The sequence below is a fragment of the Ictidomys tridecemlineatus genome, chromosome 13 (assembly GCF_052094955.1).
Source record: "Ictidomys tridecemlineatus isolate mIctTri1 chromosome 13, mIctTri1.hap1, whole genome shotgun sequence".
In the NCBI taxonomy this organism is placed as follows: domain Eukaryota; kingdom Metazoa; phylum Chordata; class Mammalia; order Rodentia; family Sciuridae; genus Ictidomys; species Ictidomys tridecemlineatus.
Window position 1 is genome coordinate 91,462,791 of NC_135489.1, and position 24,498 is coordinate 91,487,288.

The 24,498-nt window shown below is 58.0% G+C and overlaps 1 protein-coding gene across 26 annotated transcripts in view; it reads left to right on the forward strand.

Annotated features, from left to right (window-relative positions):
• Aopep (aminopeptidase O (putative)) overlaps nt 1-19,407 on the forward strand; it is a 306,545-nt gene extending 287,138 nt beyond the window's left edge. For 7 of the 26 annotated variants that reach the window (XM_078030505.1, XM_078030504.1, XM_078030506.1 and 4 more), the window contains 4 exons: nt 5,847-6,036; nt 8,178-8,261; nt 14,640-14,726; nt 16,071-16,212. In XM_078030505.1, the coding sequence (XP_077886631.1) occupies nt 5,847-6,036; nt 8,178-8,261; nt 14,640-14,726; nt 16,071-16,174 (465 nt within the window). In that variant the 3' untranslated portion in view covers nt 16,175-16,212. Of the gene's footprint in view, nt 1-5,824; nt 6,037-8,177; nt 8,262-14,639; nt 14,727-16,070; nt 16,217-19,187 lie in introns of those variants that run through there. The other 19 variants (XM_078030507.1, XM_078030509.1, XM_078030517.1 and 16 more) reach the window with 10 other exon arrangements.
• The last annotated feature ends 5,091 nt before the right edge of the window (nt 19,408-24,498 follow it).

The window sequence follows — 24,498 nt, forward strand, 5'->3', positions numbered from 1 at the left end:
CTGTTTTATCAAGTCTTTTAAGCTGAAACCACGGTTGTGAGTTCCATGGAGTTTTCTATGACTTCTTTCCCCCATAGGGTTCCGCCCAACTGTCACGTACTCATTGTGGCTCCACAGACTGTACTGAGCACCTCAAGCTGGGGGGATGCCTTATGCAATGGCATCTGCCAGCATTGTTTTTGAAGAGGCAGCAGTTCACCATCTTGTCTGGGCTAAGTAGAAGGTGGCCACTAGTCATGAAGACCCACACTGTGTTTCAGAAAATTAATTCTGGGGAGAGGCCAGCTTCAGTTCGTCTCCTCACTGAACTGGGGGACATGCTCTTGGCTAAAGGAAGCGGCCACCTGGAGTAGATGGGAGTAAGAGGGTTCTAGTTTCCCTTCACGGCCCCACAGGGAGGGGAGGATGGTTCTGCTGTGTACTTAGTCTCCAGACTCGCAGGCCGTACACCTGCTGCTGGCTGACAGCTGGGCTCTGCAGTGAGCTAGGCTTAGGCCCCAGAGCCCGCTGTAGGCAGCACAGACACATCGCCCCTCCCAGTCCTGCGCCCTCCGCAGCACACCAGTGCTCAACCTTGCTCACAAGATTTGGTGGGGGTTTGTTTTTTACCACTGCCAACTGAAAAAATTTCATGAAACTATCTTTTTTTTTTAATTTTTTTGTTTTGTCCTGTTTCATTTTCTTTTAAAAATCTACATTGTGACATAAGTTGAGTTTATGGTTCCTGATGGATCACAGGCCACAGTTTGGAAAATGCTATATGGGATGACTTCAGGGTTTTTACTGCTCTCCTAATCCTCGCCCTTGGGGACTCTGGGCGAGGTCCTGTGCCTTGATTTCCTCAGGATTAAGAGGGAGCTGTGAGTACCTCTTCACAGGACTGTTAACACCAGACGAGAACGCGTCTAGGCGGGCGCTAAGGACACGTGGGTGCTCGTGTTTTGTTTCTGTGTTTTTTAGGAGGGTAGTCTCCGCTGGGAATGAGCCCAGGGCCTCTCCTGTGCTCTGCTCCTGCTCTTCTGAGCCACACCCCCAGCTGACATACCCCTGGTGTCCGTGACATTTTCTCATCTGGTCTGAAACCATAGTTTGTGATTTAACTGAAACAACACTGATGTCAGCTCTGTTATGCCTTTTAAGTGAGGATGAGCATAGCATAAGAGGGAGAAAAACCATATGCCCAGTTGTGAGCTATGGATTCTGTCCACAGTTACTCCTAATAGCGACCTGCTGTTGGAGTCACTCTGCATGTGGCCTCAGAATTCCTGGTCTGGGGCTTAGTGGCTAAATCCAGGTTTTCCACTTCAGCATTCTTGACATCTGGGTGAATCTTCACAGAGGGCCGTTCTGTGCACTGGTCAGCGCCTCTGGCTTCTCTGCCCATGAACTGCCAGTAGCGGGTCCCTCCCTTCCCCCGCTGGGGCACTTGGAAGTGTCTCTAGGTGTTGCCAATACCCTTTGGGTGGGCAGAGTCTCCCAGTTAGAACCACTGCCCATTGTGAAGCCGCGGATTGGGAAATTTCTAAAACTCTCCTCTAACAGTGGGCCTGACGGTTGGCTACAGTGAGTGGCGTGATTGCAGAGGTGGCTGACAACATGGAAGGCCATCTTGAGCCCACTGCAGCTCTTACAGGGTCCCGGGAAGCTAACCTTGGGAGAGGCGAAAGCACGGGTTTTCACGTGGAGGAGAGAGCAGTAGCAAGTCAGCCCAGGGAGCAGCTTGGCAGAGAAGGACAAACCTGTTTTACCGGTAGTGCAGAGAACCCCGCCAGCACCTGTCCGCATTCTTGTCTGAAAAGGACACTTCAAGGTTGACTGGGAATGGACAGACACCAGCTCACAGGCCCTTTCCCACAGGCTGTGGCTGAAGAGCCCTTGCTGGCTTTCTCAGCGGCCCTGCCCTCTGCCTCCTGTGGCCGGCAGGGTGGTTGTGCTTTAATATGTGGAGAGAACTCACTGTTTGAAAAGCAGGTGCCACGGAGGACTCTCGGCCCGGGGTCTGACGGCACTCCTGCTTCCTCTTGGATTGCATCTGGGCCAGAGTGTACTTCCTGTGAATCAGTGCACTTGACCAGCAGACTTCTAGAAGCATGGCAGAAGGTTCCGGAACCATCTCTAGTTGGGACTCTGTGCATGCCTTTCAGTGCTGGGCCCCCTGCCGTCCTTCCCTCCTCCCCTCCCTTCAGTGCTGGGCCTCCTGCCCTCCTTGGGGCTGCAGGGTGCTGGGAGGGTCAGTCCTGACAGCCCCACGGTTCCTGTTTTCCTTTCTTCCCTGTCACCTTTTCCTGCCACCCTGGCTGTGAACAGGAAGTTTCTGCCTTACTCAGTGGGAGGCTCCAGGCTTGGGCCTGTTTCCAGCTCAGAATGCTCTGCAGTGGGCTGACCTCAGACTCGCTTCCTCCTCCATCTGCCTTAGTGCAGAACCGGAATGGCCTAAGAAGGAAGGCAGAAGCTACAGCTCTGTGGACACTGCTCCTGTGACGGAGGCTCAGCGCCCACTGTGTCCCCCGCTGCAGTCCTTTCAGTAGGAACAGTGCAGAGCCCCAGCCCATCTCTCATCCCCAGAGACCCACAGCTGCCACCCTCTTCCTCTGCCTCCTCTCTCCTGCTGGCTGCCCTGGGTCCCGCGGGCCAGGCCTCACTACCAAGCCAGCTAGCTCATGTTACCAGCACCATCACAGAATGAAGCCCCTTGAATCAGGTTTTCACCTTGAGCAGAAACACAGAGACCATGGAGGAGAGTCACAGTGTGGAGTGACACTTAGTGCAGTGGCTTTCCAGGGTTCAGTCTCAGGGGCCAGCTCTCAGGAAGTTCCCGGAAGGCAGGTTGACACTTGCCTCTTGCACCTGACAGCTCCCAGATCAGAGCCCCTCTGCAGGTACAAGCATCTCTGCTTCTGGACCCCTATGGAGTCAGGTTCAGGCTCAGACCAAGAGGCCCAGTGCCAACTCTGAATTTCAGAATGGGGCTAGAGACAGTATGACTTCATATCCGTTCTGAAGAACGCCAAGGTAGGGCAGGGGTGTCTCTCAGTGGCAGAACACTTACTTAGCACGTTGTGGCTGTGGTTCCAGCCCCAGCAGCACCCAGAGCCAGGAGGGCACCTGCAGGGGTCTGGCCGTCTCTGACGCGGCCTCACACCTCCTGTTCTAGAGGGTCAGTGGGTGGGGGTGGAGAAGAGGGGGGTGGAGCTGTGCTCCTGAGCTGCTGGGGACCCATCTTCCTCTTACCATGTGGGGGAAGGAACAGAGTTCTTAGGTAATTCTTCAGTTATGCTTGTGTATTTTTCTTGGTATTATTTGGTTGATGAGACATCTAATCAGTGTTCTGGAACATTCCTCCTTCAGCGTCTTCCTTTTTTCTTTGATGCCCAGTTCCATGCCCTTGGAACTTTGTTGTGGAAAACCCATAGCAAGTAGAGCCACCCAGTCACATTGCAAGAAGGGGATTTTGTGGGTTTTTTTAAGGCTCATCTAAAATGACAAAGGTAAAAAAATTAACATCTTTTAGATTATTATTTCTCTGTCATACCTGAGGCAAGGGACTGTTTTATTAACCAAGAGTTGTCACAGTGTGTCTTGGCTAGTGAAATTGTTAAATGATGAAGGTAAAGAACAGAACAAGCCATAGGCAATACAGTCTGGTTTATTTTTCTTGAAAGAGCCTTTCACATCATTATTGTAGGACTTGGTAAGAAAGAGGCAGCGGCTGATGAGTGCCTCACTGCAGGGTCCTCAGGCCCAGCCAGGGTTTGCACCTCCTGTCCTGGTCACTTAGGTAGTGACCTGCTCCTTGCTTCCTTCACAGTATTTAGCAGCTACTTCAATCTTACAGATAATTTCAGGACATTATCTACTCTTTCTCTATGTGTACCCCCCACCTTGTCTGAGCAATTTTTCTGGAAAAAAAAAATGGGGAGGTTCGCACTGCCCTGGTTTGTTTCTTGCAAGGCAGCAGGAAGCCAGCTTATCTCGCATTGGTTTTATTTCCAGAAGTCTCCAGCGTGATCAGGGCACGGTTTCTGGTGGTGGTGGTGGTGGTGGTGCTGCTGCTGCTGCTGGGTTCTTTAGGGCTCAGTCGTTTACATTGTTTTTATTAGATTTCTGTTCAGAGATCCACACCAAAAACCACACAGTTGACGGTTAGTACTTCTGTCTTCCTTCACAATTCTAAGTTGAGTTATATTCAAATGTAAAGTGGACTTTAAATGCCCTAAAACAGAGGCTCACATCACCAGCACGTGTCTTTCCCCACGTGTCTTTCTGGTTCTTGGTGCCTTTCCTGGCTCTGCGGGACCATGGCAGCCTGGCACGTGAGGGTGGGCGTGGGGACCTTGCGGCACAGCTAGAGAGGGAGCTGTGTGCTGAATGGAGCCCTCGGTGCCTGGGCTACTTGCAGAGGCTGGGGTGGGGGGTGCACCAGAAACGAGTTTGGGGCTACTTAGGCCGCATGTTACTTCTGCCCAACATCGAACTGCATGGAGCTGTGCTCCGTGGACCATCTGGTGGTGCCCGTCTCTGGGTGGAAGCAGATGCCAGGCTAGGCACAGCAAACCCCCAGACACTGGGGAACCCTCAGCCAGAAGCCCACCCCCCAGAGCTGGGCCTTCCTGCTGCCTGGCTCTCTGGGGTGCCTTTTCAGGAAGAGATTGTGTAGAAGAGCACCCCCTGCCCAAAAGCCTGCCTCAGCTTGGCTGGCCATGGCGTGGTTTTACTACCATTTTTTGAGATACGATTCAGACCATATAGCTCACCCATTTGAAGTGTGTAATTGAGTGGTTTTAGTCACAGAGTTGTGCAACCATCGCCAGTCAGTTTGGCAGAACATTTTCACCATTCCATAAAGAAACCCAGCACCCTGTAGCTGTCCTCCCAGCTCCCCTCGACTCCAGTCTTTCCACACTGTCGATTTTCCAGATCCAGATCTCCACACGCATGGAACCACATGCAGTGTGTGGCTTCCTTTCACATAGCACCCTGTTTTCAGGGATCACAGTCTTTTGTAGCACACGTTAATACTCCTACCCCCTTTGGATGCTGGGAGCCAAATCCTACCACGGAGCTGCACCCCAGACCCCAGATAATTTTTATCACGGTGACCAACTTTGTCCACTCTGAATCAGTTGGCAGACGTTTGTTTAGGTTGTTCCCACTGTTCAGACACGGCGTGTGATGCTGCTGCTGTGGGCACGTGGGCAGAAGCCCGTGTGGACACGCGTCCTCCCTGCTCAGTGTGCTCCCGAGAGTGAAGTTGCCGAGTCATGTGGTCACGTGGGCACTCCAGCCCTTTTGAGGAACGACTTTCCCCCAGTGGCCGTCCGCAGTGCACCCTCACCTCCACGTCCTTGTCAACACTGCTTAGTGTCTCTGTTTTATTCCAGGTGTCCTCTGGGACGTGAACGACACTTGATTGTGGTTTTCATTTGCCTTTTCCTGTTGACTAATGGGGCGGAACATGTTCCAGGGTACTTGTTGACCATCTGTGCATCTTCTTTAAAGAATGTCTGGTCAGACCTTAGGCTCATTTTTAAATTGTTTATTATTGCATTAAAATAGGAAATCCAGGTAGAAGTCCCTTATCTGCTGTGATTTGCTTTAGAATCATCTTCTCGCTCTGTGGGTCATCTCTGCACTTTCCCGTTAGTGTCCTGAACTTCTGACTTGTCAGCGAGTCTGGTTTACTTTTTCTTCTGATGCTTATGCTTTTTGGTGTCAAATCTAAGGAAACTATCACCTTGCCCAAGGTCATGACGACTTTCGCTGTATTTTCTTCTAAGGGTTTTACAGTTGTAGCTCTTAGTCTTGTTTTGCTTTGTTTCCACAGTGTTTTTATTCCTTACCCACAGTCCATGTTTCATGGTCGGGAGCACAGGTCCCTGCAGATCTCCCTGGAACTCGGTACAGAGAAGCCCTTGACGGTTCACACTCGCGCCGCCTTCCTCACCTCCTCAGAATCTTCTGTGAGCCTCATTTCTGTAGCAGTCAGCATCTGCTGCTTTCTTGATGCAGCCCCAGGAGAAGGGGCTGCCCCGACAGGTAAGGCTGCAGGTGCTGGGTGTCTGAAGTGGCAGAGCACTGAGAGCCAGGGCAGTTATTGTCCACAGCATGGTCTTGTGTTTTGTGTGTGTGTGTGTGTGTGTTTTTTTAAAGATAGAGTGAGAGAGGGGGAGAGAGAGAGAGAGAGAGGATTTTTCAATATTTATTTTTTAGTTATTGGCGGACACAACATCTTTGTTGGTATGTGGTGCTGAGGATCGAACCCGGGCCGCACGCACGCCAGGCGAGCGCGCTACCTCTTGAGCCACATCCCCAGCCTGGTCTTGTGTTTTTAAGGGTCTATTTCTCTGGCTGCTGTAGAGCAAGGTATTGGAGGAAGTAGCCCTTAAAAGAGAGGAAGGAAGGGTGAGTCACTGCGTGGTCATGGGGGGTCTGGAGCGAGTGTGGCAGACCCCCCTCTGGTGGCTGGCTTCTTTTACCCTGCAGACCTCACTTCACACGGCCCCTTCTTGGTTGTCTGCTCTGACCACGTCCCTCCTTGCACCATTAGGTCCTTTCATGTTGTCGGGGCACTGTCACCAGCACACAGGTCTAGCTGTTTTTTACTGTTTTTTTCTCCTACTTCCTGTGGATCCTTGAGAGGAGGCAAGGGCTGGTCTGTCTGTCCAGCTCTTTGTCCTCTGCGCCCAGTTCTTCCTTGCTGTGGAATGACTTCTCCTGACCTAGCCAGACCTGTGCAGGAGGGGGTGTGCCTTGGGAGGTGCTGCAGAGCCTTGTCACGGTGGGGGGGGGGGGCATAGGTCACAGCTGCCTTTTCTGGTAAGAGTGTGGCGTATCAGGAGAGGTGGCCATGCTCACTGTTTCTGCCAGTAGCAACAGTCCTTCTCAGCAAAGGCCTCTTGTCTGCATGTTGACACAATAAGAAAAAAGCCTAGTGGCCCTTCAGCCGGCAGTTTGGATAGAGGAGAAAGGCAGGCTGCCATATCTCAACGGGGAGCCCCCACGTTGGCTCCAGAATTGGACTTTTTGTGGCCAGTTGCTTTTAGTAGTGCTAATGTCATTAAGTAAAATAGCCTGGTTTAGGGAAAGGAAGAGGGCTAGGATCTGCCCAGCCACAGAGCGGGGCCGCCGCCTCCTGCCCGGTGTCTGTGTTGACAGTGGCCATCATGCCTGGCCCCCACCTCGTTCCTGTGTGCCCGTGGAGTGGGGTGGACCTGTGGCAGTCAAGACGCCCTCTTGCACTGAAGGTGCAGACAAGTGGGAGCCCCAGTGTTCCCTGACTCTGGCCCAGGGGTCTGCCCACCCCGCTTCACAGCAGTAAATGAAGTCAGGTTTAGTTCCCTTTATTAAAAAAAGTTGAGGTTGCAGCCCTTTGAGGAGAGAGGAAAGTGAGGAGTGGCAGGACCCACACAGAGGTGCTGACAGGATTTCACGACAGGCAGCTCTCGCTCTGGGGTCTTTCCTCATGACAGTGAGCAAGATGACGCCCCCACCACGCCGGGCCCTGCCTATGGCTCCTCACTAGGAATTCCACGTCCCTGCCACTCTGCAGAGGCTGCCCCACTCACCAGCAGTAAACCCACTTTAAAGCCAAGTAAATCTAATTTAAGGACACAAATTGAAAAAGCAGGTTTGTTTATTGCAGTGTAGACTTATTAACTTAAAAAGCCATGAGCCTTGGTCTTCTGTTTACAGATATAAAATGGAACTCCAAACGAGACTTAATGGGCTTCCCAGATCATGTTCCCTGGACAGATTTTTTCCCCTTCAGCAGTAAATTTAAAAATCAAAAGGACTGAGAGAAGGGGGAGTGCGTCCTGTGGTGGATAGGGCGGGCTGGCGGCACTCTTCAGAGCACCTCGTGCCTCCCAGCTGTGCGCCATAGTCTCCAAGGCTGGAGAGCACTCTGAGTTTGGGAGAGCGTATCCAGCAGGCGCTATGTGCTGCGTACTGAGGTGGGTCCCTGATCCTCTGAACCCACATGGGGTGCGAATGCGTGTGTGAGAGCAGCGAGGAAGGCCTGGACCCTGTGAGAGCAGTAGGAGGAGCCGTGAGAGCCAGCTCTGGGGCACGGAGGTTGGCAAGGGGAGTTGGGGGTGGGACCTGTCAGGCCATCCAGTGTCACAGCACACATCCTGGTCCCACCTGCTGCCAGCCTCAGCGTAGCCTTCCTGTTGCAGAGCTGGAGGCTGTTTCTGGAGTCATCAGAAGACTGGCAGGAAGACTTGAGGTGCCCTCTGGTCTGGCTCTGTGCTGGGTTTCAGGTAACGTTTCACCCCCAGCACTGGGGTTGACACTCGGGGCCTCTCACGTGCTAGGAACGGCCCTACCATGGGCCACATCCCCAGCCCTTTTTAAAGGTGGTGGTGGTTGTTTTTTTTGAGACAGTGTCTCACTACGTTGCCCACGCCGGCCTTGAACTTGAACTTCTGCCTCAGTCCCCTGAGTAATTGGGATTACAGGCATGCACCATTGTTCCAGGCTCTGGTAACATTTTTCTTAAAAAGACTTATATTTACAAGCTTGAAAAGCACTTTGGAAAATTAGTCTAAGATAATCAACAGGTTATGGGAGAATTCTCATTTAAAGATTTCTTTTTTTTGCCCCCGCTGCTCCTGATCAAAATCAGGGCCTCTCGTGCGCTAGAAAAGCACCCTCTATTAGTGAGCCGTATCCCCAGCCCTGAGAAGTTTTATTCTTTGAAGCAGCTTCAAGGAAAAGAGTGACTTTGAAGTCTCAAAAAATCTGAGGTGGTATGTGTGTGTGAGCTTTCTGTCTTTCTTTTTTTATTAATCTTTTTTAATTGTCGATGGGCACAGTATCCTCACCCATTATCCCACGTGGTGCTGAGGATGAACCCAGTGCCTCACACCCTCAAGGAAGGCGCGCTACCCCTGAGCCCCAGCCCCAGCCTCTGTCACTCTTAACAATACTAAGATGAGGAGATCACTTAGAAGAGGTTTATTTTGGGGTCACAGTTTCAGAGGTTCCGTGATTAGTTGGTCCTGGCTTTGGGCCTGCCCCCAGTGACCTGAAGACCTCCACTGGTCCCCCCTCTTCACGTGTCCACCGCACCCAAGGCCAGGTTGGGAGCAGGCCTTCTGCACAGACCTTTGAGGGCCCCTACAGCTGTGAAGGACCACTGAGCACTGCCAACGAAGATGCCGGTGTGGAGCGGAGGGCTGGTGGGTGGCCTCGCCCGTGTGGGTCACAGGGCGGTGCCGCGTGGCAGAGCAGCTGGGAGCCAGGGGCACCTGGCAGGCGGGTTTGGAGGGCGACTTTCCCTGAAGGCTGCATTTCTCAGTGTCGTGCCCATCCCACACCTGGCCACACCTGGCCACACCTGCATCTAAGCCCTCCCCAGAGCTTAGGTGGGGGCCAGAGACAGACTTGCCACCCATTTCAGAAAGGACGTGGAGCCGTGCTCTTGTACGGCGGGAATTGCACCCACAGAGGGCGAACCAGGCCCCGCATTCAGAGAGATCCTAGCTTTCCTGGTGGAGCATCCTGAAGCTGGCCCACTCCTAGGAACCCCACCTCTGTGTTTGGTGACACCATGGTGACAGGTTTAGGAGTGGCAAACAATTACTACCTCACCACTGCCTCTGTCGCACCCTGGCACCTGCAGACGACCTGTGTTCTCAAGCCTGTGGGCCAGCACAGCCCTCAGCCTCTTTTTGAAAATAACATTTTATCCAGAATGCCCTTGCTTGTACCCGTTCATTCAGGTGTTGTCCAGGGCAGCCTCTGCCACCCAGTGGTAAATGATCCAAAAAGCCAAAAGTACCTTCAGCAGAAAACAGGTGACACCTTCACCCCAGAGTGTGGTCGGATGCTGGTTCAGAGCACATTGAAGGGCCTGGGTGGAGCATGTCGGGTCGACGGGCTGTGCTCCAGGACAGAGCAGTCACCTGTCACGGGCTGTGCCGCTTGGTCGTGGGACCTGGGCCCTGAGTCTGCGTTTAGGGATATGAACAACCAGCTCGGCGTCCCTGTGTTCTGATCTCTGCTGGGAATAGAAGAGCCGGCCTGTGCCGAGCTTCAGCCATGAGCAGTCGGCCCCGTGCAGCCTTTTGGGTCTTTATAAGTACCTTAAAAGGACAGAAATTCCGTGTGGCTGGCTGTGCCGGGACAGGCCCAGTGAGCGCTCTTTGCAGTGGGTTGGAGAAACTGCAGGTGCTCAGGCCCCAGGCACTCCCTGGGGCGTGGCTTGACAGTGCCGGCCTCAACCCCCGCACCCAGAGGCTCCAGGTCCTCCAGTCCTCAGCCTGCCCTCTTCTGCTAGGGACTTCGGGCTCCCAAGCTCCCCCTCAGCTGCATAGCTGCACCCTTACCTCCTGGCACCTAGCCCTATCGGTCACCCCCACAAGTCACCAGCCCCTCAACAAGAGCAGCCGGCCATTTCATCAGCTACCAGACGTCCTGGGAGTCCCTGCTCGTAAATCCTGTAGAACCAGCACCTAGTGGACCTTGTGAAGCAGGAAAGAGCCACAAATACCGCTGTGGATGGCACTGCCTGTGGGGCCACTGTCCCTCCCGCGGTGGGGTCTGAGTGACTTGGGGGCCTTGGTCACTGTGTGAGCGTTGCATTTCCAGCTCTACTGATGCTTGGAGAACTATAAAGCGTGCATATTTACAGCGTACAGTTTGGTGGGTCTGGACGTGTGCACACCCCATGAGATGCAGCCATAAGGAGAAAAGACCTCAGCTCCACACAGTCAGGAGCACAGGCAGAGCCACCGTGAGCACACTGGAGAAGAAGGTTGGCACAGAGGAGAGAATGTTTGCAAGTCAGTCAAAGACGAGAGCCAAGTTCCCCCACGTTCAAAAGCACATGAGCAGCTGTGGAGAGGATTCCACACCATGAAGAAGGTCCACCATGCTCTTAGTCGAAGGGCCTCTGAGCCTCCCAGAGCGGCTGTCCACCTGGGCCCCAGTCACCCTGTCACCTTGGGCCTCCTCGTTCCCACTCTGTTCTAGAAGCAGCTCCCACCCCTCAGCCAGTGGGCAGTGAGCGCTGTCCCTGGCAGTGGAGCCCTGACCTCAGCTGCCGCCAGCTCTGGGAATAGCCCCTTCTTAGACTCTGGCTTTGAGGGCAGCAAACACCTCCACCGGCGCCAGTTTTCACTGTCCCCGAGCTCGGTGACCCAGTGTGGTGGTCAGCCACGGAGACGGGAGTGTACGTTGTTCCACCTCATGAAGCCCCTTGCTCTCTGTCGGAGGGAGAGGTCTGCACGGTTTGCTCTGGAGAGGAGCCCGCAGAGCCCCTCGGAGCGCCCTGTGCCTGGTCTGGATGGCACTGCAGTTGTTTTTAGTCTTTGTTGTCACAGATGTGCACTGGGTCTGCTAAGTTACGCTGCAGGAGAAAACCCAGCACCGTGGCTTTCTCTGCTCCTGGACCGGTCAGTCAAGACAGTCTGTAAACTCACTTTTAGTGACAGTGTGAACCAGTGCATTGCACGCTGTCATCTGTCTGTGTTGTGTGTGGAACGGGTATGGTGGCGCTCACAGGACTGACCAGGGGCTGAGTGGGCACAGGGGTAGGAAGAACATCTACTTAGAATGTGTTTTATTTTCCTTTAGAAACAATCCTAATGTGCACAGGTCAGAAACAGGTTGACTTTGGGGTCTTGGTGTCAAACAGTGCGGTGCCCCCCAGCCCCACTCCCCGTCTCTGCCGCCGGCTGGGCTTCCTCCAGCCTTGCAGGAGCGAGTCCTTAACATCACTGAGTGCAGTCCACAGCCCTTTCCACCGTCCAGGTTGACGTTCAGCTCTTCTGCCTGGGTGTGGGCTTGTGGCCCGAGCAGCCTGCAGGGCGAGGCGGTCCAACTTAGGTCTCCTTCTGCCTTTCCTGCAAGGGGTGGGCAGTGTCTCCACCTGGCCCTCTCTGCTGCTGCTCTGTGCTCTCCAGGGCAGGCATCCCAGCGTCTCTCCCTGAGGAGCGCTGAGCCATCCGCTGCTCCAGCTCGGGGGACGAGGACAGCCGAGCATGCCGTCTCCTAGGTACACGATGGCACAGTGGCTAGTGGAGTGAGGCCAGCGGCCTCCCGCATGCCCTCACCCTGGCCACACAGGGAGGGTTGCCGGGAGGCCTTTCTCTCCCAGGTGCTGCGGAGGGAGCCTGGGACCCAGGACGAGAGACCGTGGAAGACCCGCAGGGTATCAGGTCTGCGTAGATGTGTGCAGGGTTCCTGTGGCTTATCCTTAATCTGACAGAGAAGTTAAAAAAAGACAAGTTGACCACCACCCCATTATTTAATTAATTGAGTCTTTCACTTAAAAAAGGCAGACGTACGGAGGGACCTGGGTTTCTTATGGCCTGCTTCTGTGTGCGGTGTGATCTGTGCTTCCCTGTCCCCCACCTGGGCCACGGGGCCTGCTCCCACCAGCGCAGTGTCTCCAGGGCAGTGTCTCCAGGGCCAGGAGTCCCCCTGGGGTACTTCTGGGAGTGTGTCGGGGGTGCTCCCAGTCCCCCTGGCAGGCAGTGGCCTGTGAGTTTGGAGAGAAGAATGAGGACTGCCCTTTGTCTCCCAGAGAAGCCCTGGGAAGGGCCAGATGCTGCCCAGCGGGCGCTGTCTGCTGGCCAGCTCGCCCCCCACACTGTCGCCCTAGTGTGGAGCGCGGCGGGCTGACAGGAAGGCCGCTGCATGCTGCCTGGCCTCGTGGGGTGCCGCGTTGCCCTCTGGGGTCTCAGCAGAAGCGGAAGCCAGGATTCACTGTGCTGTGGAGAGCCTCCCGAAGGAGGGCCACTCCCTTGTGACAGGTGACAGGCTGCCCCTGCCCAAAGTGGGCCTAGCTCATGCCTTGTGGTTCCTGTATGTGCAAATAAGTCCAAGAAAACATGGAGAGGACAGTGAGGCTGAACCCTCCGTCCCCGAGTCTGAAAACCAGTGCTGCGCTCACCTGTCTGGCCAAGCACAGGTGGTCAGGTCACACCGGGACCCGTCATTAGTGTGCCCCTCGTTCCCATTTGGCAGTCGAGAGAAGCAAGGCCCTTTCCCAAATCCCCAGGACAGGTGCAGAACAGGGACCCCCGGTCCGGGGCTGAGCGTAGGTGTTGCCTGTACCGACCCGCCTGGGCCCTCCTCGGGGTTGTCTGCGGAGCGTGGAGGCACCATGAGGGGGAGGCAGGGAAGGGGCAAGGCCTCTGAACTGGCGCGGCCCTGGATGGGCACTGTGGTGAGCTGGCTCCTCTGTGCTTCGTCCACTTGCTCCTTCTGTGCAGAACATCTTGTGGGCTGCCCTTCCCGTGCGGCCTGCCGTGGGCTCCCGGCTGTGGAGGAGAGCACGTTCTGTCCCAGGTGCAGAGATTTTGCTGCCCGACCTGCTCCCCCGGGCCAGGAGGACCCAGGGCCATCAGCTTGTCTCCCTGTGCCTCTGAAACTCCTCCAGGCCCAGGGGTTCTGCTCCAGAAGTTCAGGGGGTGGCGCTGGCCCAGTTCCTGGTCTCTGAGTGCCCTGTAGCCTGGTGGAGTCTTCCTGAAAGCTTTCCTTCCTTCACCCCTTCTTAACCGTTAGCTGGTAAACCTGCTTATGGTAGGAGGAGGAGAGATGAGCCAGGTCCGTGGGTGACGGTGTGGCCTGCAGGGCTCTAGGCACAACGCTGGTTCATTGCCACAACCGAATCACGAGGAAGTATCATGACGGCACGGACCTAGAGGGGCTCAGGGGCAGAGCACCTGCCTGGCACGTGTGAGGCACTGGGTTCAATTCTCTGCACCACATAAAATAAAATAAAATGAAGGTCCACTCCAAGCAAAATGGAGGCAGAGATGTTAAACTTCATAGAAAAACCCCCACAGATCGTGTCCATTTCTGGCTGGTGCCAAAGCAGCAGGGGAGCAGAAGTCCCAGTGGCTGTGTGATGTGGAGGGCTCAGGCACGGAGAGCAGGGTGGTCCCGCAGCCTGAGCGTTAGGTGGTACCTGCTGTGAGGAGCCTGCCTGGGTGAGGAGAAGGGCCCGCCACAGAGCGCCCTTGGCCCTCCCTGGTGGCCCCACCTGCATCTTGGGGCGGGGCCACCACAGCACCTGCAGATTCCAGGGGCCCGTGGCCACGGGCAGATTCCTGCAGATGTAACTGCAGTGTCACAGCTGTCACAGGAACAGCACCCGTTAGCGCACCCATGCCCAGGGCAGCAGGCGTGTGGGCAGCACACGTTTGGGGCTTCCAGGTGGAGGGCGTCCTGCCCTGCTCCTTCCCCTGCACAGAGAGAGGCCCTTGGCCTCTTGGGGACCTCAGAGAGCGGCGTCCTCCTCGCAGTTTGTGGTTACTGCTAGCAACCGAGAACCAAGCCAACTGCAGGCAGGGAAGGGTGACCACGGGGAAGGGACAGCGCTCTGCGGGAGGCACCTGGCCAGCCCAGCATGCGCCTCACTTCCCAGTCCTCCCTGGCGTCGTCAGCGTGTGGTGGGTCTGAAACAGCCAAGGACGTCCCACCTGACACAGGCCCTGGCCCCCCTGGAGTTGACCAGCAGCCCTCCCGATCAGCAGGTGGATTTTTCCTTCCAAAAATAAACTGGACTAACACAGAATTTATGTCAGAAGGTGTTGACCTTGCGCTGAGCCGCAGAGCCGCCTGGCAGTGCGGAGGCTCTTCATCCTGGTCCACCTGTGGCTTACGGGTTTCTCTTGCTCCTTCAGGTCCGCCACCGGTGGTGCGAGCTCGTGGTGAAGCACAGGCACGCCCAGGCGCACAGGCACGTGGAGAGGTTCCTTCTGGAGGACCAGGTGAGGAGTGGGCCTGCCTGGCCTGTCCCGGCCACGCCCTCTGCACAGCGCCAGGGCTCCTCGCAGCTCTCACAGGCCCAGGCTTCAGGCCCAGGCGGCTCTGCGGCCTCTTTCACTTGCCCCGAAAGCCTGTCCCCTTGCAGTGCCTCTGAGGCAGGGAGGTACGCACTCCGAGTGCTCCTGGGGTCTGGCCTGCCGTGGACCACTGACCTCTCTGCAGAGGAAGTGTACTGCAGGTCTCCTGGCCAGGGTCATGGCACTGCACTCGGGGGTCCTGGGAAGTGTGTGCGCGAACGTGTTGGGGGATGTTCTCCCTGGCCACCCCTGATGTCCCCGTAGGACACCCTGGGGATCACCACCCTGGGCACCTACTGGACCCTGTGCCCCTCCCACCCCCCAGCAGTGCCTCTGAACCAGCTGCCTGCCCAGTGCTGTGGGCTGCTGGGATGGAGCCGCTGTCCGTTGGGTGCAGAGTGGACATGGTGTGGAGAAGAGGTCCCCTGTGGGGTCTCATCAGGGCACGGCCAGTGAGAGAGCAGCATGAAACCTGTGGCAAAGAAATGTCACTCTTGTCACTGGAGCAGGAGTGCAGAAGGGCAGGTGTGCACGCACCTGGGCTCTTCCTGAAGGTGGCTCTGCGGAGCGTCCCAAGCCCGCTCCTCACCACACCAGGGCCTCCTGTCGGAGCCTCTCAGAAGTGCACCTTCCAGTCCCTGACCACTGGGGTTTTATCTGGTGCTGCTTTGTGGCACTTCTTTTAATTTGCTCCAACAGAATGAATCCTGGGGTGACCAGGGGTGGGACGCACAGCGGGCAGAGGCCCAGGGACCCATCTTGCAGAAGCAGTTGGCAGCTGTAAGCGAGTGGGGCAGTGCAGATGGGGTCTCCGTGGCACCGTCCTCAGAACAGGGCACCGATGTCTGCTGCCATGGGACGTGGTCAGGTGGGCGAAGGGACAGGCACCGGGTCCTCCTGCCCATGGCTGCTGGGTGGTGTGCTCCTTGCTGCCCTGGTGGGTGACAGCCTTAAAGAGGAGTCACTCGCGACACTCCCTGAAGGATCCCTGTCTCTGGGACAGACCCCCGTGTTCCCATGGAGGTTGTTGTGGGGACCCCGGCTCCGCCCCAGCCTTGCTGATGCCATCATGCTGGCACCAGGGAAGCCACCAGGATCTGTTGACAGAGGCTACAGTAGGGCCTCACGGGGCCTTGGTGAGAACAGGGAGGAGCCAGGCGTCATGGCTCTGAGTTACAGGACCGCTCCCCGCTGTCGGGGAGGCCAGCACGGCTGCCCAGGGCACGGGGCTGGCAGAGGAGTCTCTGACACTGTGGCTTCTGCCCGCAGGCCATGGGCGTGTACCTGTATGGGGAGCTGATGGTGAGCGAGGATGCCCGGCAGCAGCAGCTGGCCCGCAGGTGCTTCGAGCTGGCCAAGGTGCAGATGGATAGACCCTCAGCCGACGTGGTGGCCCAGATGCTGTTCTAAAGAGGTGATTTTCTCCGTCTGTCCTGCGGTTTTAGGGACTGAACCCGGGTACTCTGCCACGTGCCCCTCCTAGGAGCCCAGCAAACCAGGGTGCCCCAGGGTTTCAGCAGCCTGCTGCCTTGCAGGGCCGCACTTCCAGCCGAGGCAGAGAGCCTGCTGGGGATGAGGCCAGGGTCCCTGAGCACCTCGTCTGCTGCATGGTCACGGCAAGCACAGGCACCGTGGTGGCCCCGCGGGGTTTGTATGTTTATAGGAACAGGAGTTGTGAGATCAGCTCCACGGCCGTCCATCCTCTGCCTGCAGCGCTTTCTCCTCCACAAGCCTGCACCTCGCTCAGTGCCACCCTGTCTCCCTTCCCCTCACTGTGCTGCAGAGTTTCTGCTTAAGTGACTTCCCTGTTCCTTGTGCCTGGAGGTGGCCTGTGGGCGCTCCTTCCTGGCAGCCTCTAAACGTGGGTGTCATTCTTAAAGCGAGGGACCCGGGGCTGAGGGCGGCCCTGGTGGTCTGGTGTGCTCTCCCTCTAACGGTCGGAACCCTTTGTCGTCTTGGTTTTTCTTCAGAGTCTTAAATAATGTGCCTAATTTTGTGTCCTTTTTTAAAAACAGCACCAGATCTCAAGTGTCCGTCCTGTCCTAAAGCTTCTCTGTGGTTTAACGAATACCTCAGGATCCGGTGTCTAGGTTCTTGGGGCTTTGCTGGGCATTTAGTCTACTGTTTTGCTCTTACCAAACCCACTTCTGTGGACTGTTTAAATGTCTTATTTTCCTGTAAGAACTCTGGTCCTGAAGAGGAAGAGAGGTTTCTCAGGTGTGACTGTGCTCTTCCAGAAGACTCTGGGCCCTGTTTTCCCGGAGGAGGGAACAGTAGGAGTAACTGAGGGACGCACAGTGTCGTGGTGGGACGTCAGATGCCCCGGCTCCCCGGGGCAGGGTAGGAGCTGAGCAGGAGCCGCTGCGGGAGCCATGGCACCACACGGGAGGAGTTGCTGTGGCATGGCCAGCTCTCCAGTGGCCCCCGATTTGGGGACTGAACCTGGTGCTCTGCCACTGAGCTACATCCCAGCCTTTTTGTTCTTTGAGGCAAGACTTGGCCGAGTTGCCTGGGCTCGCCCAGACCTTGTGGTTCTTCTGCCTCAGCCTCCTGAGCGACTCTTCAGTCCTCCGAGTGCCAGCTCCTTGTGACTTCATTGTTTTCGTCATTTATTTTTGTCCCTAAGAGGCCGAAGAGTTGTCCTGCTCCAGAGCTGCCACCCTTCGTGAATCTTTGTTCCTGTCCCTGCTCTTGTAGCCAAACCCAGGGACCACAGCAGATGCCTGTGCCCTGCTGAGCCAGGGCTGCTCCCGAGTGGCACCCTCAGCGGGAAGCCCTTGCTGCCCTGGGAGAGGCCCCCAGAGATGTCCCGGGCAGGCCATTTAGATCTGAGGCGAGAAAGCACATGTCTCTGAGAATCACAAGCAGGAGGCTGAGAGCCGGGCAGGACAGCCGGCGGAGTTCTGCCCAGGCTGGCCGATGGGCGCCCACCTCCCGTTCCAGAGCTGCCCTGGCCTTCCGGGTCCTCTGGGTGCCGAGCTGGGTGGCGCGAACCCCTGGGCGTCTGGATGGCACTGTTGGCCGGTGCGCCGGCCTGGCGGTGTGGGCCTGCCCAGGGAGCGCCCGCTCCGCGCTGCTCTCGAGTGCCCTGGCTGCTTGGGTTCCTGGCATGCTGATTTGTGACTTAAGATTAAAATCACATTGCCAGGGATTACCACGCAACCACGACCTTGGCTGCGCCCCAACCTGTAGTTGCCCTCAGTCTGCCGCGTGGAGAACAGAGGCGCCCCGTGGCCCTTGGAGACCAAAGACGCCCACGGCCAGGAAGACGCTCGCCGGCCCTTTACCTTTGCCCGCGGTGACCTCTCTGACGAGGTGCAGAGCTTAGCTGATGGTGAACAGTGATTGGTTTCCGCCTTGTTCACAGTGGCTAAGTTCTGCACCTGAAGAGAAGGTGAGACGGGCGGCTGAGTCGGAGCCACTGTGCAAGGCCTGGCTGACGGGGACGGTGCTGCTGAGCGCCCGGCCAGTGTGGAGCACGACCCTGGAGGAGACCCCTGCCCCGGGTGCTCTGCCCGCTGCCAGGGCTGCGGCAGAGCACCGGCTGCCCAGTCTCCTGCAGACCCGTCTGCCCACTCGCTAGGCTGTCTGCAAGGGTCAGGTACCAAAGGTCGCAGGCGCTGTCCTTCTAAAACTGCGTGCAGTGAAGCCACGTTGTGACTGTCACATTTGTGGGGGGCTCTGTTGTCACTTCGCAGGCGCCGTGAACTCTCTCTTGTGTTTGCAGCCGCTGGTGGACATGGCGCGAGCTCCAGCCGAGGCACTGCTTCTCCGGGCTGTCAGTTGGACCCGCCCTCCGGTGCCTACTGAGCTGATATCAGTTCTCATTTTACACACTGGCTCAGTTCAGCAGGAACAGGAGTCGAGCCCTTGAGCAAAAGCCTTCCCGTTTGTAAGTGCCCGCAGCTCACACCAGGTGGGACGTCCACTCACACGGACACGGGCCTGAGCGGCCAGCAGCAGACCCCAGCGGCCAGCGTGGTGTCCATCTGTATGTGCTCCCATGGTGTGGGGGTTTGTAGATCGTGGAGCTGGCGACCCCCAGGATTGTGCTCCCACTCCTCAGGGCAGATGGGCTGGTGCCAGGGCCTGTGACCGCCCGGTGTGTGAGGGAGGCAGGGCCACCTCTCGCCAGGCGGCTTAGGCTTCCCAAAGCCTCTGGTGGACACGGGTCTGAGGGGAGCGCTCTTCCTGGGGTCCGCCTGGTAGAGCCAGGTGTGAGGGCAGGGGTGGCGCACAGTGCCACCGTCAGCCACTCCCGGGGCGTAAGATGGGGCCTGGCCTCATCCTGTCCTCCGGACGCAGAGCCGAGGCCCACAAAGGTGCTCTTTAGCAGGAATCCCTCCCTGGGACCGGGTAATAAACTTACTGCTGTTTCTTTTGCAGGAAAGATCACAGGTTCTCTGACACGTCTCCTCCCAGACCTGGTGGGACCAGGATCGCCTTGACCCTGGACGTCAAAGGAGGGGCTGGGGGCTGCTAAAGCCGTCAGTCGACAACACTGTGCATCTCGCCGCACCTGAGTCCATGCAGTGGGGGGTGCTTTGGGACACAGTCCCCACCTTCGAGGTGTGGAGTCTGCGTGGCAGTGCTGGGTCTCGGGGCCTCTTGCCTTCCAGCCGTGGAGGGCCTGGGACACATGGCAGAGCTGATGCCAGCCTCTCTGCCGTTGGCTGCGCCCAGAGGTTCCTGTGATTCTCGAGAGGCACATCTCCCGCACACGGGCCTGGCCAGCACCCCTGGCTTCCTCTCCTGGGCGAGTCCCGGAAGATTCTGCAGATCGTTTTGTCGATGTGTCTAGTATTTAGATTTTTGAAAATTTTTCATACTTTTTTGTAAAAATGCAGGATAAGAATCTGAGGCATATTAATAAAATGTGAAGGATTTGGTCTTTGTGTTCCTCTTTCTTCTGAATCTGATACTGTTTAAAAATAAAAACACATTGACAAGAAAAAGGGGTTCCGCATGTTCTTCTGGGCCTTCCCACCGCAGCTGGTCCCAGCTGTTTCCAGGGCAGGAGCCTGAGGGTGAAAGGCCCGTGCCCTGCCCACGCCGCTCCCAGGCTGTGCTGCAGTGTCTGGGGTCCACCGAGGCACCCAGGGGTCTCGTCCCCACAGGGTTCAGGTTTAAAGGGCAAGCTGAGAGCGAGCTTCTCGGTGCCCTCAGAGGAGGATGGCTTTTTAAAAGCTGCTTTGGGTGTGGTCCTGTGATCCTGGGCTGGGCTGGCTGAGGAGCAAACCTGAGCTGTGCCTGGTTCTGGTTGGTTCTGCCCCACCCAGCGGGACTGGGGGTCCTGCCAGGAGGCCTTGGTCCTCAGATCCCACCCTTCTGCACCAGTGACCCTTGTCCTTGAAGCTGCTCGGGACTTGCTCTTGGCTCTTCCGTGTGCTCTGCATGTCGATGGCACCTACTGTGTGCCGTCATTGAGCCTGAGTCGGCATAAGAGCACAGCTTCCCGTGGAGACTGAGAGGAGGTGGTGCTGGGACGCTTGGAACCCCGAGTGTTGGCCTCTGAGGCAGAGCTGAGGGGACCCCAGGAGAGCAGCCCATGGCACCTTGCAGCCTGCGCCAGGTGGGTGCACTGCCCACCTGCAGCCCACTGTGGAGACCCACAGCCCAGCGACTTGGTCTTGTTTTTTCAGAGGCGAAAGCTGTGTCTTGTCTCCCAGAAGCCACGGAGGCAAAGCTGAGCTGCAGCAAAGGCCGTGGGTCCCTCTCCCCGGGTCACGGAGGCCCGCCAAGTGCTGTGACTACCTGGGCTCCGCAGGCTGCACTTGGTGGACACTAGCACTGGGGTAGAGCTGGTCTCCGCACCCCCAGGCATGGGCGCCCAGCCTGCACCACCAGGCCTGCAGCCACCTCCCCACGGTGATGCCCCTGCTCCCACTCGCCTGTCCACCCTCTCGCAGGTAGTGGGAGGGGGCCCTCCCCGCTGCCCCTAGCATCAGCTCCAGCCTGGAGAGCCGCAGGGCAGGGCCTGGCAGAGGCTCTGGAGCTGAGGGTGGCGCCCTTCAGTCATGTCCAGTGCGACCCTGGACAGCGACAGGAGGACCCAGCAGGGGCTTCCAGCAGCCAGCCTTCACTCTGGTGGCAGGCGGCTCTCCGTCTGGTCAGAAGCATGGGTGTGTGCCAGGGACCCTGAGTGAGATGGACCCATCCCCAAGGTCACTGTCCAAGTCACAGCCAGATTTGGGCATGCGTCCGTGGGGCTTGGGGTTTGTCCCTCTGCACTGCTCTGAGCAGTGACGTGTGGAGCCCTCAGTGTCCAGCGCTCCTAGGCACCCCAGCTTGCGCTCAGCTGCCGGGCGCCAGTCCATCCTGAGGCCGGGAGCCCCAAGCCTTGAGTGCCACCTGCTCCACACGCTGCCTGCAGGGTCCCATCTGCGGAGTCCCCCGCTCACCTTCCTGACAGCCTGCTGGGGTGCCCTGGGATGCTCAGGGCACCTCCTGCTGGGCACTGGGTTGAGCAAGCAAGCGGGAAGCTCAGCTGCCTCCAGGCAGGCTGCACCCGAGGACTGCCCTCCCTGCCACCAGGGCAGGGACTGCCAGATGCCATCGGCTCCAAGTCTAGTGGAAACAGACACCAGCTCCTCTGTCACTCAGGGCTCCCTTCCGGGGCCTGTGGGGTTAACCCTGAGTCACTGTGGCCTTGAGCAGCCACCAGGACAAAGCTGCACTGATCCCACAGGGCTCCCCTGGCCATGGAAGGGTGGGGTCCGTTGGGCACAGGACAGGGCCAGTTGTGTTCTCTGTGAGATGCCCACAAGCCCGGGGGGAGTCCTGTGGCCACACCTGGACTGGTGGGGCCCCGAGTCTCAGGCTGGTGGCAGCACCCTGCGGCTCCGGCCCTGTGGCCTCAGCCCCCACACCCTGGCAGTGCCCTCTGCTCCTGAGCAGCCCTCGAGCCCAGAACGGTCAGAGCTTTGGTTCCCCGGGGTTGCTGTGTGTATCAGGAGAGCAGGGGCCTGTCCTTTGAGCAAAGTCATCGGTTAACTGCTGAGCAACTGTCCTCCAGGAGAACAAAGGGTTCGGCTGGCCCATCCCTGCCCTGCTGAGGCCACCAGAGAAGGAAATGCTCCTCCTGGGCAGGCCCTGCCTTCTGGTGGCCACTCTCAACACTGGTATCTCTTCTCCAGGGGCCACCGCTGCTCTGGCGCATGCGAAAACAGGCCGCACCAACCGCCAACCTGTGGCTGGAACCAGCCAGGGTCCCGGGCCTGGGAAGCCTAGCCTGTGGGCCTGTCACCCCAGCTCACCCTGGCCATCCCTCTGCAGCCATCCGACCTGGCCTGGCACAGCGGCCGTGGTCCCCACTGCATCCAGTCCCAGGGTCACCCCAGACCACCCAGACTGCAGACCGTCCCCCTCATGGTACCCACCACCTGGCTGTGAGGCTTTGGGCGACATCAGGGAGAAATGCAGAGCATCAGCCAGACAGGAAGTGCAGACGGGGGTCAGGAAAAGCAATAAGAGCAATCGTCCCCGTGCCCTGGTGGCTTCTACTGGAGAATTAAAGGATTTAAAAACACTTATTTTTATTGGAATTTCAAATCAAAACATCAAAGTAGTCGTCTACAGCACAAGCGAGGTGCCCTCACCTGGAGCAGAGACATCCTCCCGGTGCTGTGGAGGGAGCCACCGTGAGGCGGGTGCTGCTGGACGGGGTCAGTCTGTGCACGAGGCGGCCCGCCCGGGAGGCTCCTCTGACCCCGCAGCCCCTCCCACGTGCACCTTCCACACAGCCTGGGTGCTCGGCTGTGGGCGGGCGGGGCCTGTCACACTGGTCCCCAGAAGGAACACTGGCTTCAGAGCACGGTGGCTCTGTGGGGAGCCAGCCTTGGGATGTTCTGGTGGGCTATCTCAGGCCCTGCTGCGAGGGCCACCCACAGGAGGACTCCACAGGTGGGGACACCAGGCTGAGAGCCGCCCAGGCCCAAGGTCAGGTGTCAGATGCCTGGGAGTGGGGGTGGGGTGGGGTCCGGGTGGGCTGCAGGGGCCTCCCAGGGCAGTTCCCAGAGGCTGAGCTCGGTGGGGGGCAGGGCCTCCACCCCTCCTGGTCACTGTCACTGTGCACAATGACCATGGCCCTCCAGCTGGGTTGTGGGGTTTACAAGGGGAAGGGTCTGGTGGGCACTATTCAGGCTGAGCTTTATGGGTCTTTCCCGCCCTCGGTGCTGTCTGGGAGATCGATGGCCAGCAAGGAGTTTGTTCCAGCCGACCAGCAGGACACTGTGGAAGGCGAGGCCTGGGGCCGCCTGGGGGAAGCAGTGGCCATGCAGCTGGGAGGGCTTCAGGACGGGGTCTCCTGGGCACCAGCTCAAACCCCCTCTTGTTTTGAACTAGGCCCAGGAGAGAGGCTGAGGTGCGTGGTCACTGGGGTGTGGCCTTGCAGCTGGCGATGGCATGTTAGTGCTGGGGGACAACGAGGCCAGGTGACATGGGCGACAGGGCGCTGTGGCCTCCTCTCCAGGCAGCCCACAGGCCAGGTCTGGTCAGTACCGCGCGGCTGACATGGCCAGTGCAGGGGTTTGGCCCCTCGGACCCAAGGACTCTCGGATGGGCCCACTGCTCTGGAGACACGGCCAGACTCTGTGGCCACTGCCAGGTCCTGGGTGCCCTCGGGCAGACTGTCCGTCCCTTTACCCTGGAGGCTGCCTGCCTGGGAGACAGGGGCCTGGGCACAGGGACACGGAGCCGCCCTCAGGCAGCTCGTCTGTGGCTTCAGGACGCCCACCCAGGCCTCGGCTTTCTTGAGCTGCTCTGTGCCCTGCCCCTGTATGTCCTCAGCCGGGCCTCGGGGCACTGGGTCTGTGGCCGGGGCCAGCCCAGCAGGTGTTCTTGCCTGTGGGGAGGTGGCCAGGCCAAGAGCCCGGGTTCCAGAGGCCCTCTTCACCCGGCAGCCCTCGCCCACACACTGGTCTGCAGAGCAGGCCTCTGGGAGAGGGAGGGTGCACCCGCCAGGTCCCCTGGACACCGGGCCTCTCGCGGCAGCATTGAGGACGTGGCTGGCACACCTGCTCCTCACCCTGACTGCAGCACTCAGGTCTCTGGGGACGCTCAGGGCAGTTAGGTCTGCGGGGACACTTCAGAAGATGGGAGTTGGGGCCAAGGGAGGTGAGGAGGGAGTCCCTTTAACCGTTGGCCAGGGCCTGGACACCTGCACTCACGTCAAGTTGTGAAGAAAAGAGTCTCGGGAAAGAATGGAATGTCCTGATTCGGTGACTGCAGAGACGGTGGGTCCAGCACACCTGCAGGCAGAGGCCCACGTGGAGAGCAGGGAAGGGACCAGTGCCAGAGGCTGGGCGGACACAGTGGGTGGCGGGTCAGGGCCCCATACGCCCCTCCACGAAGCCCAGTCCCAGGGCATGAGGGTCCAGCCACGGAGCAGGTCATTCCTAGAAGGTTCTCTGTCCAGTGCTAGAACACGCGTCCCGGGAGTCAAGGACCAGCACCAGGGACACGGACCCGCTCCCCAGAGCACCAACAGCAGCCAGCCCAGGACAGACGGGGACCTCCGTGTGCCGGTCACAACTCTCTTTCTTACAGATCAAACATGCAAAGAAATAGAAACGATATACAGACGTAAAGGAAGTCCCCTCCCTGTCTCCTGGTCCCTTCTCCAAGCCACCACTGTGAGGGGACTGATCCCCGTGTCGTGTCCCCAGCCAAGGTACCATCGGTCACCCTCCAGGAAACA